Genomic DNA, 14476 nt, shown 5'->3' with positions numbered 1-14476 from the left:
CTTCTTTCTCCCTCTAATTAAACACCATTTCATTTTTCAGCCAGAAATTTCTCCATGGATGATAAATCAGGCTATTTTTTATTTTTATCTAATGAAGCCTGTTTAGAGTCTGCTTTTGCATGCAGTGCAACAGTCTCTTTTTGGAGTCATTTCTGTCTGTTGGTGTCTATATCTAACTGTTAGTATTTAAATAACATTGTTGAAAGAGGCTGACTGCTTTTCTTTTTCTCTTTCACGAAGACACTTGTTTGACTCTTTAGTTTTTGAGATGTTAAGGCAATATGTTGTTTATGTTATTATTGGAATGTTGTTACCAGATTTTTTTTATTTTTATTTTTATACTCTGATACCACTGTCATGCAAAACAGTTTGTTTGGCGCTGGCACATCTGAGATACAGTTAACAAAATGTAACCGGTTCAATACAAATCAAGCTTTATGTACAGCATCTGTGACATGCTGTCGATTTTCCTCAGAAAAGGGGGAAGAAATTTAAGACATGACACTATCATGATGGAATTGCTTACTAACTTTGTGAAACGTAATATATGCCTGTCGATAGAGCTTAACTTGTACACAACCCAGAACATTCCGTCCAAAGGACTGGGCTGGTGGCAAAGTCTGTGTGTGTTGTAAATGAAAATGCCTTTATATGTGCGTATGTATCCAGGTGCACTTCAGATTGATCAGAGTGAAGAAACTGATCAGGGTAAATACGAGTGTGTCGCGACCAACAGTGAAGGAACGCGCTACTCAGCACCAGCTAACCTTTACGTCAGAGGTACAGCTTTGAGTTACTTATTTGAGTGCTGTAGAATCAGAAAATAAAACCTGTAACTAACACATTCTTATGAAGAGATACAGAGAATCTGTGTAGTCTGATCTGTCTGATTCTTCTTAGATCATCTGTTCTTAGCTTATTCATTTGTTTATTTTTCCTTGTTGGCTCATTTCTCACGGCCGGACTCCTCTGTAGAGTTAAGAGATGGTAAGTGCGCTTCCTCTCAAATCCAACGCTCTGTTTCTTACTCTAATCTAAGTCTCAGACTCTCACATCCACATACTGTAATCGTTCCCTCACTCCGGACAGTCGAACTCACTCTCCAGATCCTAATACTGCATATGTCATTTGACATCAGTCCGACATTTTTTACCTGATCCTACTTATACTAATAGCAAATGATAATGCCGTGCACTCATCTGAAATTGTGTCCATCGAAACAAAAAAAATTACAATTTATTGCATACATTCATCCGAGGTTATGCGTTTAATTATAGAATACTGAGACATTGCAGCACCATCATGTTCTGTATTTTTACAATTTATAAGCAGGGGAGAGAAGGGTAAAGATTAGTTTCCAGAAAAAAAATCAGATGCAGTAGATGTAAAATTAATTATATAGTATATATAATATATTTCATAGTGTCTTAAGGAAATTACAAGAAAGCAGCCTTAACATAGAACCATAATAATGCTTAAATATTATATAGAAATATAACACTTTACACTAAGGTTCCATTTGTTAACATGAACTTACAATTAAAAATAATTCTAAAGCATTTATTAATCTTAGTTATTGTTCATTTCAACATTTACTGACATTATTAAAATCAAAAGTTATATATACAGTATATTATAGTTATATTACAGTAATAAATGTATATATTACATAAAGTTATATTTCTTTAAATAAATTATATTATTTAACAGTGCTGAGCTAACATGAATTGACAATTTTATTTAATACAAATATGATTTAGAATAAAATTTCAGATTAAAAAAAAGAAAAAAAGAAAGAAATCTAACATAAATGAGAAAACTAACAAAAATGACTGATGCTTCCCAGTTTTATTTTGTATATTATTAGCATTTTCATAAACCAGACTTGAATTTATTTTTTCAACATTTAAATCACAGACTCAGTATCACTGTCTGGCACACTTTACCTCACAAGTACCATTTTCAGAAAAACTGTCTTTTAATTCTTCATGACTAATCCTGTGGACTATGTACGTTGACTTGCCAAAATCAGTGTGTAGAAAAAAAAAACGTGTATTGCTTTTCTCATGCGCACCTCTTGGTCACAGGCAGCTGTATTTGATGGGTCCTTTCTAATTATACAGTCACGTCACAAAAAAGTCTGGCACATTAAAGAGGAGACACAGGCGCATCGTATCCCACTCATCTCTACAACACAGATTGATAACCTGCAGCGTACAACATCTTGAGGGCATATCCTATTAGACACAATGCTTTCTGTAGCATTAATAATGTCTTTAGCATGAATTAATAAATGGCTCACTGTCTTTCACACCCTCAGTGCGTCGCATCCCTCCTCGCTTCTCAGTGCCACCGATGGATTATGAGATCATGCCGGGAGGAAGTGTGAATATCTCCTGTCAGGCAGTGGGCGTTCCCATGCCATATGTCAAATGGATGCTGGGATCAGAGGATTTGACTCCAGAAGATGACATGCCTATTGGGCGGAATGTTTTAGAGCTCACAGATGTAAGCCAGTCTGTCAACTACACGTGTGTGGCCATGTCGACTCTCGGAGTTATTGAAACCATTGCCCAGATCACAGTTAAAGGTACGCAGGAGTGAGGTTAAAAGACTTTTTGAAAATGCTTCATGTTATTGAAGAAAGAGAAACCATTTAGTTAAGCCATATGTTCCATTGGCAGAGCAAGTATTTAGGAAGCAGGGTGGCTGATGGTTGTTCCAAATCCTAGAGAGCTGCCTTGCTGTCTAATGCCTGGCTAACTAAAGTCAATGACTTGGAACACTCTTCAAAGGCAACACAAAATCAACATTTCTCTCCCTTTATTCACCATCTTATTTTTATTGGTTTGACTGAGCTTGTTTCAGTGCATTGAGATTGCCTTCCCTGGGAAAAAAAAATCAATTTCTGCTTTAATTTGGCCAAAAATAGCTTTTTAGAAGGCAGTGTAATTGCTGCCTTTTGGAACAACCTTCACATGATGCCTTAAATCGCTACTATATGTGATGTTATTTATTGATACTAAATGAAAACTGTTAAAAAAAAAAGTTGTTTTTTTTAATTATGTTTTAGAAAGTAGTCTCGTATGCTCACCAAAGCTGCTTTTACTTAATCAAATATGCAGTAAAACAGTTATATAGTGTAACATATTATTCATTTAAAATAACAGTTTTCTATTTTAATATATTGTCAAATTTAATTTATATTTCTGTGATGGCAAAGCTGAATTTTATGAGCCATCACTCCAGTCTTTGGTGTCCTTTAGAAATCATTATAATATGTTGATATGATTCTCAACTAACATTCTTATTATTATTTTATTTTATTATATTTAAAGTTATATAAAATTATATATATATGTTATTATTTAAGTATATATATATATATATATATATAAGTCTGTAATGTCAAATTCGATCAGTTAAATACACGCTTGCTTAATAAAAGTATAAATGCATGTTACTGACCCCAGATGTTTGAATGGTTTTCACTTAAATATATTTATAATTAAATGTTAATTTAATATTTAAAATCAATTTCCCCTAATTTATCCCTCTCTTCCTTCCTTCCGTAGCCCTTCCCAATCCTCCAGGAGCTCCAGTTGTCATGGAGCGATCTGCCACCAGCATTACTCTAATGTGGGACAGTGGAAATCCACTTCCTGTATCATATTACATCATCCAGTATCGTCCCGCCTCCTCCACCGACCCCTTTAAAGAAATTGATGCCATAGCAACAACTCGTTACAGCGTGGGTGGACTCAGCCCCTACTCACACTACCATTTCCGGGTTATGGCGGTGAATTCGATCGGCCGCGGCCCGTCGAGTCAGACTGTGGAAGCTCGCACGGCCGAACAGGCACCTAGTTCTCCTCCTCGTCGCGTCAGAGGCCGGATGCTGAGTGGTTCCACGGCGATGGTGCAGTGGGAGGAGCCAGAGGAAGCCAACGGTCAGGTGGTTGGTTACAGGGTGTATTACACGTCAGATTCGTCGCTGCTTGTGAACCAGTGGGAGAAGGAAATGGTTCGAGGGGCCAATTTTTTGAACATACGAGACCTGACACCGAACAAAACCTATTATATTAGAGTTCTCGCCTTCACCGCAGTGGGAGATGGACCTCTTTCCAACGATCTGCACATCATTGCCAAGACAGGAGGTGTGTAGAATGTGATGTTAGGATTATTTGATAGATTCTAATATTGCAGCTTATTTTGTTTCTGTTGCATCATCGTCTTTCTTCTTCCTCTCATTTCTAGTCCCATCCCAGCCCACAGAGCTGAAGGCAGAGGTGAAATCAGAGACCAGCATTCTTCTGTCGTGGATCCCTCCTGCTCACAGCGGCACAGATGCCATCACTAGCTATGAGCTCATTTACAGGCTTGGAGACCAGCCAGAGCAGGTACACACAGACACACACATACAAAACGTTTTCATTTTTGCAGTGTCTGCTTTTATGCTAATTACTTTAACCCTCTATCTTCCAGAAAATATCATTTGATCCCAGCTCCAGTTATCTGCTGAAGAATCTGAAGCCGTTTTCCACTTACATATTTCAACTAGCAGCGCGCAGTAAACACGGCCTTGGAGCGTTCACCAGTGAAATCACAGTTCAGACTCCACAAACACGTATGTACTGTGCAGAATGCAGACAGTTTGGGGGCTTTTTTGGAAGAAGTTGTCATTTTTATTAAGTTAAATTGATCAAAAGTGGCAGTAAAGACATGTGTAATGTTATAAAAGAATGGTGCCCTTTTGAACTTTGTATTAATCAAGAATCCTGAAAAAAAAGCATCACGGTTTCCACAAAAATATTAAGCAGCTGTTCTCAATATTGATAATAATAAGAAATGTTTAAATTTTTTAAGAGTAATGGCTGCTGAAAATTTTGGTCGTCACAGGAACAAATTGCATTTTAAAATATATTAAAATAGTTAACAGTTATTTTTAATTGTAATAATATTTCACAGTATTCCTTTTTTTTTTCATCAAATAAATGCAGCCTTGGTGAGCATAAGAGACTTCTTTCAAAAACATTAAAACGTCTCACCGACCTCAAACTTTTGAACAAGGACATAAAAACAATGGGGTAACAGCATTAAAATTGAACAGATAATTAAAAAAATAAACAAAATAATTAATCATAATCAAACAGATAATACAGATAATACAACTATAACTACACCCCAATTTATAGTGTATTTTTAGAACTGTACATAACAATAAACATCAGCATTTAACTAAATTAGTCATGAGCCTCTCTGTGTACCTATTCATTGAAATGAACTATCAGTACGATCAGATTCACTTAAATGAATCAATTTCCCCATGCTAGACATGGAAGAGCAGAGTTTAAGAGAGCATGTTTTTATGCCTTTGTTCACTCAGCTGCATAGCTTTTTTACTTGGCTTTGGACACATCGCTACTGTTGGAAATGATTGCTTGTTACTGTGAAAGCAATACACTAAACTGAAAACAGCTGTCGGGTTAATGAAAATTCGAGTGAGTTTAGTTGGTAACTCTCCAAAACTGGTCCACACACTCACGTATGACACAAAGCGGTCTGCTTTTGGTAATGTCATCACTCCTGTCTAACAAAGTGACAGATGTAGGTGGATGGGTTAAGTGTAGAGAGCAGGTAAGAGCATCAAAGGATCTGGAAAGAGGGAGTCAAACAAGTAAGTTTTATGTTTAATGTATTTGTTTTTTATATCAGTTCACCATATTTGGACAGTCATTTGGAGTTAGATGTCTTAATTTATTTTACCACAGCATTTATGTCTATTTCGTCCTGTTTTTTTGTCGTTTCCTCTGATTTCATTTCCTTTCCACACATTTACATTCACAACAACACTAAAACTAACCATCGCTGCTTCAACACACGATTAAACCCGCCCACTTCTCTAACCACCCAATCAGAGTCCATACCCCCTCCCCAGGAAGTCACATGCATAAGCCCCTCCTCCACAAGTCTATTGCTCAGCTGGGCTCCACCCCTCACAGATGAAAAAGGAAGTATAACAGGATACTCCATCCTATATGTGGCAGTGGAGAAAGACCTCGTACAAAGGATCTCGGACATCCCGTCTAACTGTTTCCGGTACCGGATAGAGGGGCTGAAGAAAGGGACCCTGTACTCCGTGACAGTTGCTGCCTACACTGACACAGGTCAAGGGCCTGAGAGCCTACCGATATTGATCCGCACAGAGGAAGACGGTATGTCTATATGACAGTGCCTTAATTGGACCCTTGACCTGAAGCTAAACCTACCAAAGACACATTTGTCCTCCCAACATTTGCCTTGTCCTGAAACACGTGAATGCAGTACTCCTGACTTCCCAAGACCCTCTTTGGATTTCCTGCTTTAAGGAGTTTTCCATCTGCATAGATAATTGCTTTTTTTTTACCCCGCTCAAATCCCTTTTCATGGCAAAAGCTGTTTCCCAACAAACTGAACCCCGACACCACACCTCGATTCCTCAACTTTTCTGTCCTTCTCCTGTGAGCTGGAAGGAATGCTCAGCTGTGACTACATGTCCCTTACTAAAATGCCCCTTTAGTGCCCAGCGCACCGCCACGGGGTGTGGATGTGGTGGTCTTAAACACCACCTCTGCCAGAGTGTCATGGAAACCTCCAGTTGCTGAGCGACAGCATGGAAGGATCCGTGGTTACCAGGTGACATACGCCAGACGAACAGCAGGGGAGAGAACAGTCTCTCCTAGACTTAGGGAACTCCTACTGAGAGACCCGCAGGTAGGAGACTTCACCTCACTGACACACACACACACACACACACACACACACACACAAATACACTTATGAAGTCAGCATGTGCTGCAAACCTTTAGAAATAGGGTGTTTATTTTTGGTGAGTTGTTCTCACTATGACAAAGATAAAGAATATTTTAATCGAGGACTCTCAAAAATTAATCACAACTACACTCTTTTGACTTTGTGACTCAAAAGATCCTGTAAACTTGAAGATATGTATTATATGTATTTACAGTGTATTCATGTGTAAAAAAAAATTAAATACATATGTAAATACATGTAAATACATAATTTACTGCTAGCTAACTGTTTTGTTAATAAGTAAAAGGTTTATCCAACTTATTCTGTAAAAACTTAAAAAATGCCATTACCATCACACAAAATAAATAAAAATTCACTCCATCGCATTTATCAAAATTAACTTGATCAAGGACATGTGATGAATATTTTCATACAGTTGAAACATAGTTTGAAGATGTTTTAATTTTTCAAGGTTTCAAGTAGTGAATCGCTCACATATATTAGAAATATGATGCAGATCCCATCTATTACTCGATCTGGACGAGTTGTTTGTTTGTCAGTAATTAGGCTTCTTAGCTCAGCTAATGCTCTCTAAATGGACTTTAATGTGCCTAAATCATCAGATAACATCAGTATCTGCTTATTATCCGCATGCTAAGACAGAAACTCTGATAACAATCTCAAAAACCAAGAGCCTTAAAACCACCATGTAATTGTTCCAGTAAACCTTTCACACTGTTTATTCTCAGTAGACCTTTATTCATTGTGTTGTTGTGAATAATCATATTACATCTTGGCATTTTCATAAATTTTAACTATTTGTGTCTTGTTTTTGTGAACAGCCACAGAACGACTCGAAACAATATGTGAGTATATGACCCAGAATTTTAATAAGTATATTTACATGAATAAAAGTCCCTTTAAGGCAAATGAGTTCACTCTGTGGCCATCTTGGTTATGCCTTCAGGCAGCTATATTTTATCTTTTCAGAAGGCATGTAAAGCTTCTATACTTGAATGGGAAAAATGGAATCTGATAACTTTTCAATAACGTGAATCAGATCAAATCGATAAGATAACAGTAATATAAAAAAAGTAGCTTCCATAGATGCTGTACTAAAATAAAATGAACAATCTCTCTGTCAAAATGTTATTAACTCCTTTAACTGAGAGATCAGACATCCATTTCTAGAGCCACCATATTGAGCATTGTGATTTTTTTCTATTAATTTTGCAACTATTTCTTGTCCTCCTCTTTATTCAGTCTCTGATATGAATACAGACTATGCTGTGCAGTAGGACATTTCATTTTTTTAATAAGTGTTTTAATAAGGTGTGTATGTGTTTATTAGGACCTGATTTTGACCGATTTGTGGCCGAACACTGAATACTCTGTGACTGTGGCTGCGTTCACCTCAAAAGGCGATGGAGCACGCAGCAAACCTACTGTCATCAGAACTAAGCCATCATGTGTGTACACACTCCCACATTCATACACGTTAGTGATTGGTATACATGCTTGTTTTTATCTTCTTCTCAATGTTAAAGAGAATGGTCACCCAAAATTGGACATTATTTACTTAACCTCATGTTAACCTGTATGACTTTTTTTTTCTTCTTCACGGAACACTAAAGGAGAAAATTTAAGGAATGCTCTTATGCTCTTTTCAATGGTATTCTTCCTTTGCTGTGCTATTAAACACTACGACTGGATATTGAGTACATTTTTTTTACTTGTAAGCTGTGAGTTTCATAAATGAATCATTCAGACCAATTTTGCGAACCGGTTCAAATGATTCACTGAATAGATTTTCACTGGATAGATTTTCCGACAAATCTGAGTACTTCTATTAACATAAAAATGTGTCAAGGAAAGCAATGGTGGATGTCAGGATTTTTAGCAAATATCACTGAATATTGAGTCTTTTCAAATTATAAGATATGTAAACGAATCATTCAGACCAATTCTGTGAGCCGGATCAAACGATTCACTGATTCACTACGGTGGATGTTGAATTTTTTCAGTGAATATCTCAGGATATTGAGAGAACTTTTTGATTCATAAATAAACATTCAAACTGATTTTGTCCCAACTGGCTCAAATAATTCACTGAAAATCATACTACTATTAACTTAAAAAAATGCAGATAGGAAAGCTTTTGCGGATGTCAAGATTTTTTTTGAATATCACTAGATATTGAGTCCATGACTTTTCAGTTCAACTAATTTGTGACCAGATCAAACAGTTGACTCACATTACTTTACTTATTAAAGCTATGGTGAATGTCATTATTTCAGTGAATTCATTCATCAGGGCATTTCAGTGCATCATTTTTAAAAGTTGAAATCTTCAGTCCCAGTTCATTGTAATTTCATGGAAAAGAGCATTGAAACGTTCTTCTTTTGGGTATTGCACACAAAAAAGTCTCTTTTGGGATTTTTGGGTGAACTAATCGTTGAAGTAACCATAAAATCAAGTGCATCACTTACCCAACACATATCTTTGCTGCAGTGCTACATATTCAGTGTTAATCAACGTTATTGTTCTCTACTCCACAGTGCCAGGTATGCCCCTGCTTACAGTCACACCATCGGAGGATGGTTCTGCTCTGTTAAAATGGCAGCCTCCCCCTGCTGGTGTGTCCCCTGTGCTGGGCTACAGGCTCTCGTACGGCCAGGCTGACCCGACCTCAGACTCCTTCATGGTGCAGGAGCTAGACTCTGAGAGACGCAGCTACACCGTCTCGTCTTTGAGCGCAGGGGTGCTGTACGTGTTCCAACTTGCAGCCCGTACTATATGGGGTTATGGTTCAAGCGCTCAGATCACACTTTTAACACCAAACATTGTGCAAACAACTACAGATGACATGGTAACAGCCCCCGGGACAACAGATGCTCAGAATGTGAGCGTACAGGAAGCCATTCCACTTTTGGCCAACTTAACAGCTGAAAGCATCAACTCCTCATCTGTGATCCTGAGATGGGAGCCACCAAAAAGCTCTGACCGGATCCAAGGTTACCGTGTGTGGTTCGCTGTCACCTATAGTAACGGCACAGACATTGCCATGGAATCGGACGTTTCGGAGGCCACAGTGATTCTAAATGGCCTAAGGCCAAATACTGAGTATGTGGCGAGAGTATGCATGCTTAGTAAACATGGCCCTGGGCCCTATAGTGTCCCCATATCCATCAAAACACAACCAGCACAGGAAGGTAGGACTCACGTGTATCTCACACACAAACATTTACAGTCAGGGAACCCTTACTAAACAAAATCACAACATTTTCATTATTTTGTTTCTGTCTGGTCTTTGTCGGTCTGAGTCTCATATTTGGTGACGTTCATTAAGTGCAGATAAAAGGTGAGAATCTTTCTGTAGGTGAATGTGAAGTGCTCCATTATCTCGTAAGACTACTATGGTAAAGGTGAGCTCTTGGAAAGGAGTGATGAATTCTTGTCAGCACTATGAGAAAAAAAAAAGTGGCTAGCTTTTTTCTCCTGTCAGCCTGATAAATGTGGTAAATGTTTTTAGTAGAAACAGTTGGAAAGATTCTTTGATGTTCCTCATAAATGCTTTAGCAATGTTGGAGGCCAGAGGTTCTGCTCAGGGGAGCTGTAGTATTGATGTGTTGATCTGCTGTCTTTCTTTATTAGTGTTTGCCGTGAACTTCAGAGTGAAAGCTGCTATGAAGAGTTCAGTGCTGCTGAGCTGGGAGTCACGAACCTCCAGTAATAAAGCACAGTCTCTTGTTGTAAGTACTGCAAAATACAGTACTTTGCTGTGTATGCGTGTGTGTGCATGGGTCAGGTTTTGGTGAAAATCTAAATGTGTGCAAAGGTTAGGGAAGTGGTTCTCAAACGTTTTGACTGAGGCCCCCTAGTAGACCCCGGACCCCTGGTTGAGAATCACTGACTTAGATGACAGACGATATCATTAGCTCAGTATAAAAACAAACGTGTGTGTGTGTGTGTGTTGTTCCTCCATCACAACCCTTGCATGCAACATATTGAGATGGAATTGTGTATGACAGTGTGTGTATAAACGTGTGAGCGTGTGCATGCTAGCAAGTGTCTGAAGTGTCAGTCTTAATTTAATTCTGCCATCCTCGAGTGTGTGTATGCCACAACATGTGTAGTCTTGGCTGGTTAAGTATGCATTTTTTGCTTATTTGCTTTTCTGTTTTCTCTTTCTCTGTTAGATCTCATATGGTGATGGTGAGAGCGTGGAGGTGGATGGGCGGCTCGGACAGAAGTTGGTGACTAAGCTGAAGCCACAGTCTCTCTACACCTTCCTGTTGACCAGTAAAGCTGATGGCACTGGAGGCCTGCAGCACCGCGCAGATGCCATGACGGCTCCAAACCTGCTGACCAGGAAACCCCAGCTGCTGGACAAGACCAGCTCTCAGAGCATCGCTACCCTGCAGCTGCCCACTGTCCAGGGACAGGCTAATGTCAGGTCAGGAAAATACCAATGAAAATTTTGGTGCTTAAGAAACATTTATTATTAATATTATCAGTGTTGAAAGCAGTAGTGTTTCTTAATATTTTTGTGTAAACATCCATTTTTTGCAGAATTTTGATGAATAGAAAGTTCAAAAGAAAAGCATTTATTTGAAAGTATTTTAAAATAATTTAAATAATGTACTATTCATTCAAGTAGAATGTATTTATTTGTAATTATTAATTTTAATAATGTACAATTCATTAATGTAGAATGTATTTATTTGTAATAATGTAGAAGTCTTTATTATCTAGCAGCCTTGCAGAACAAAATATACATAAATGTGTATATACACACACACACACACACACACACACACACACACACACACACACACACACACACACAAACACACACACACACATATACAGTACAGACCAAAAGTTTGGAAACATTACTATTTTTAATGTTTTTGAAAGAAGTTTCTTCTGCTCATCAAGCCTGCATTTATTTTATCAAAAATACAGAAAAAAATGTAATATTGTGATATATTATTACAATTTAAAATAATTGTTTTTAAATTTATTATACTTTAAATTATCATTTATTTCTGTGATGCAAAGCTGAATTTTTAGGATCTTTATCACATGATCCTTTAGAAATGATTCTAATATGATGATTCATTATCAAAGTTGGAAACAGTTCCCGCTGCTTAATATTTTTTCAGAACATGTGATACTTTTTTAGGATACTTTGATGAATAAAAAAAAAAAAAAAAGAAGCTATGTTTTTAAAATATAAATATTTTGTAATAACAATATACACTACTGGTCAGTAATTTGGGGTCAGTAATTTTTTTTTTCTTTCTTTTTTTAAAAATAAAATCAATACTTTTATTCAGCAAGGATGTGTTAAATTGATAAAAAGTGATAGTAAAGAAAATATATTATTAGAATATACTGTATATTATTAGAATTTTTTATTTTTATTTTGAATAAATGCAGTTCTTTTTAACCTTTTATTCATCAAATATATTAGACAGCAGAACTGTTTCCAACACTCATAATAAATCAGAATATTAGAATGATTTCTAAATGATCATGTGATAGACTGGATGTTACATGTGACACTGAAGGCTGGAGTAATGATGCTGAAAATTCAGCTTTGCATGGAATAAATTATTTTTTAAAAGTATATTCAAATAGAAAACTATTATTTTAAGTTGTAATAATATTTCACAATATTACTGTTTTTTCTGTATTTTTGATCAAATAAATGCAGGCTTGATGAGCAAAAGAAACTTCTTTCAAAAACATTAAAAATAGTAATGTTTCCAAACTTTTGGTCTGTACTGTATATATATAAAACCCTATATATATGCTGATCGAAAACAAAAAAATATTTTCACTGATGATTTTTGTCAGAATTTCATAATTTCACAATGCAAAAATATTTAATGGTCTTTATAAAAACTTTTTATTTATTTTTTTTAATAACCCGGACCTTTCTTTCACCCATAATAATATAATATCATGTTTTTATTGGAAGGGGTTTCTACATTGTGGTTGTCCCTCTGAAGAGGCAGAGAGGAGGAAACTTCCAGAATTTATGGAGTGATCCAGATGAGATGAACATTGATGAGGTAATATGTTTTTGCTGATGTTGTAATTTCAATATTTTGTACAATTTGATCAAGTCGTTCACTATCATTATTGAAAAAGCTGTTGAAAGCTTAAAGCACATGTTGGTTCAGTATAGGGGAGTTGCAGTGTCTGTTGTGATTAACTCAGCTCGTGTGCTTGTCCTGTTTTCTGCTTTCTCCAGCTGCTGAGGGAGATTAACGGCACCGGTCACTCTGTGCGTCTACGGAGGCAGGCGGAGGCAAAACCCTACATCAGCGCTCATTTCCAGAATCTTCCAGCTGAATTCAAACTAGGAGACGGACGTGTGTATGGAGCATTCATGAACCGACCTCTTGTAAATGGACAGGAGTGTGTGTGCTTCGTGCTGGCTATTCTTGAACTGGGCCAGAACGTAAGTCTTTCTTTTCTCTCTCGTGTTGGAGATGATAATGATGATGTAGTGATTAGGTTTACTGTGTTAAATAATTTCATCATTGTGTGAGCATCCTTTCTCAAATTATGATATACTGATTATTTTTAAAGGGGTGAATGTCTCAAAATGTGGGGGCAAAACTTACAATGCATTTAAAAAAAAAAAAAAAAAACTTTTATATAAAAATTATTTAAAAAATTCATATTACATGTAATTTTTTATATTTCAATTTTGTATATATTTTTAACATTTGAAATATGTTTATGTTAATGTGCTATGTGTCTGATCTTTGATTGACAGACCTTGTACTCCACGAGTCCATTCTCTGATGTCGTGCTGTTCTCCGATGTTGAGCCGCAGCCAATCGTAGACGAGGAGGAGGGGCTTCTGTGGGTGGTGGGGCCAGTGCTGGCCGTCATCTTCATTATCAGCATTGTCATCCTCATCCTCCTCTTTAAAAGGTGAGAGAGAAAGATAATTGAGCAGAAGAATGATTGAGATTTTGATGGCATTCAAGGGAATTTAAACATTTAAAATAGAAAAATCATAAATCTATGGTGAACATAATTTTTTTAAAATTATGCTCTGCTCTACGTATTTCTGAAACCAAGAATTGTCGTATCTCCTAGCTAATGTTTGTGTAAATTTCAAAATTAAATTTAAATTTAAATGAAAATTTAAATGAATCACGATTTACTCATTCGATTGAAAATGGAAAGGAATGAGAGGGTCATAAGCAAAGGAATGAAAATGATAGATGCAGCAGAAGCTGATTTTATTTATCCCTTATTCTTTTTTCTTCCCTCGCATTATCCGTGCACAAACCAGCAAACCAGACAGGTCTGTGTATTATGTTTCTCTCTCAATCTAATTATGACCGAAATGCAATAGAAACTATTTCCTGCTAAGTGAGTGTTGCTTTAATGCTCCTGCGCGTGTGATGTTACAGGAAGCGGGCAGAGCTGGAGGGCAGGAAGTGCAGCTTTCCCAGCAGCAGTAAAGCCATGAGTTCCCAGCATCCATCTGACCCAGTGGAGCTGCGTAGAATCAACTTCCCAACGGCTGGTAATATGCTGATGAAAAGACATGTCACAAACACACTCACACACAGGTACAGAGTGCTGAAGAATCAACTTTCAGTCCCCCTTTGATGCACACACACTGTCTGTATCAACACAGTGTTGTCTC

General features: G+C 37.0%; 1 protein-coding gene across 10 annotated transcripts in view; it reads left to right on the top strand.

Annotated features, from left to right (window-relative positions):
- Positions 1-14476, top strand: part of LOC109063250 (receptor-type tyrosine-protein phosphatase S-like) — a 46672-nt gene that overhangs the window by 19341 nt on the left and 12855 nt on the right. For 9 of the 10 annotated variants that reach the window (XM_042772861.1, XM_042772995.1, XM_042772793.1 and 6 more), the window contains 13 exons: positions 670-780; positions 976-987; positions 2321-2590; positions 3576-4157; positions 4258-4400; positions 4486-4627; positions 10447-10544; positions 10992-11248; positions 12782-12875; positions 13058-13267; positions 13589-13749; positions 14117-14128; positions 14238-14353. In XM_042772861.1, the coding sequence (XP_042628795.1) occupies positions 670-780; positions 976-987; positions 2321-2590; positions 3576-4157; positions 4258-4400; positions 4486-4627; positions 10447-10544; positions 10992-11248; positions 12782-12875; positions 13058-13267; positions 13589-13749; positions 14117-14128; positions 14238-14353 (2208 nt within the window). Of the gene's footprint in view, positions 1-669; positions 781-975; positions 988-2320; positions 2591-3575; positions 4158-4257; positions 4401-4485; positions 4628-5918; positions 6216-6559; positions 6754-7634; positions 7659-8143; positions 8262-9350; positions 10005-10446; positions 10545-10991; positions 11249-12781; positions 12876-13057; positions 13268-13588; positions 13750-14116; positions 14129-14237; positions 14354-14476 lie in introns of all 10 variants that reach the window. The other variant, XM_042773257.1, reaches the window with a different exon arrangement.

Source organism: Cyprinus carpio, chromosome A1, assembly GCF_018340385.1.
Source record: "Cyprinus carpio isolate SPL01 chromosome A1, ASM1834038v1, whole genome shotgun sequence".
In the NCBI taxonomy this organism is placed as follows: Eukaryota; Metazoa; Chordata; class Actinopteri; order Cypriniformes; family Cyprinidae; genus Cyprinus; species Cyprinus carpio.
The sequence above is the reverse complement of the archived record's forward strand: the minus strand, read 5'-3'. Positions and strand labels throughout refer to the sequence as shown.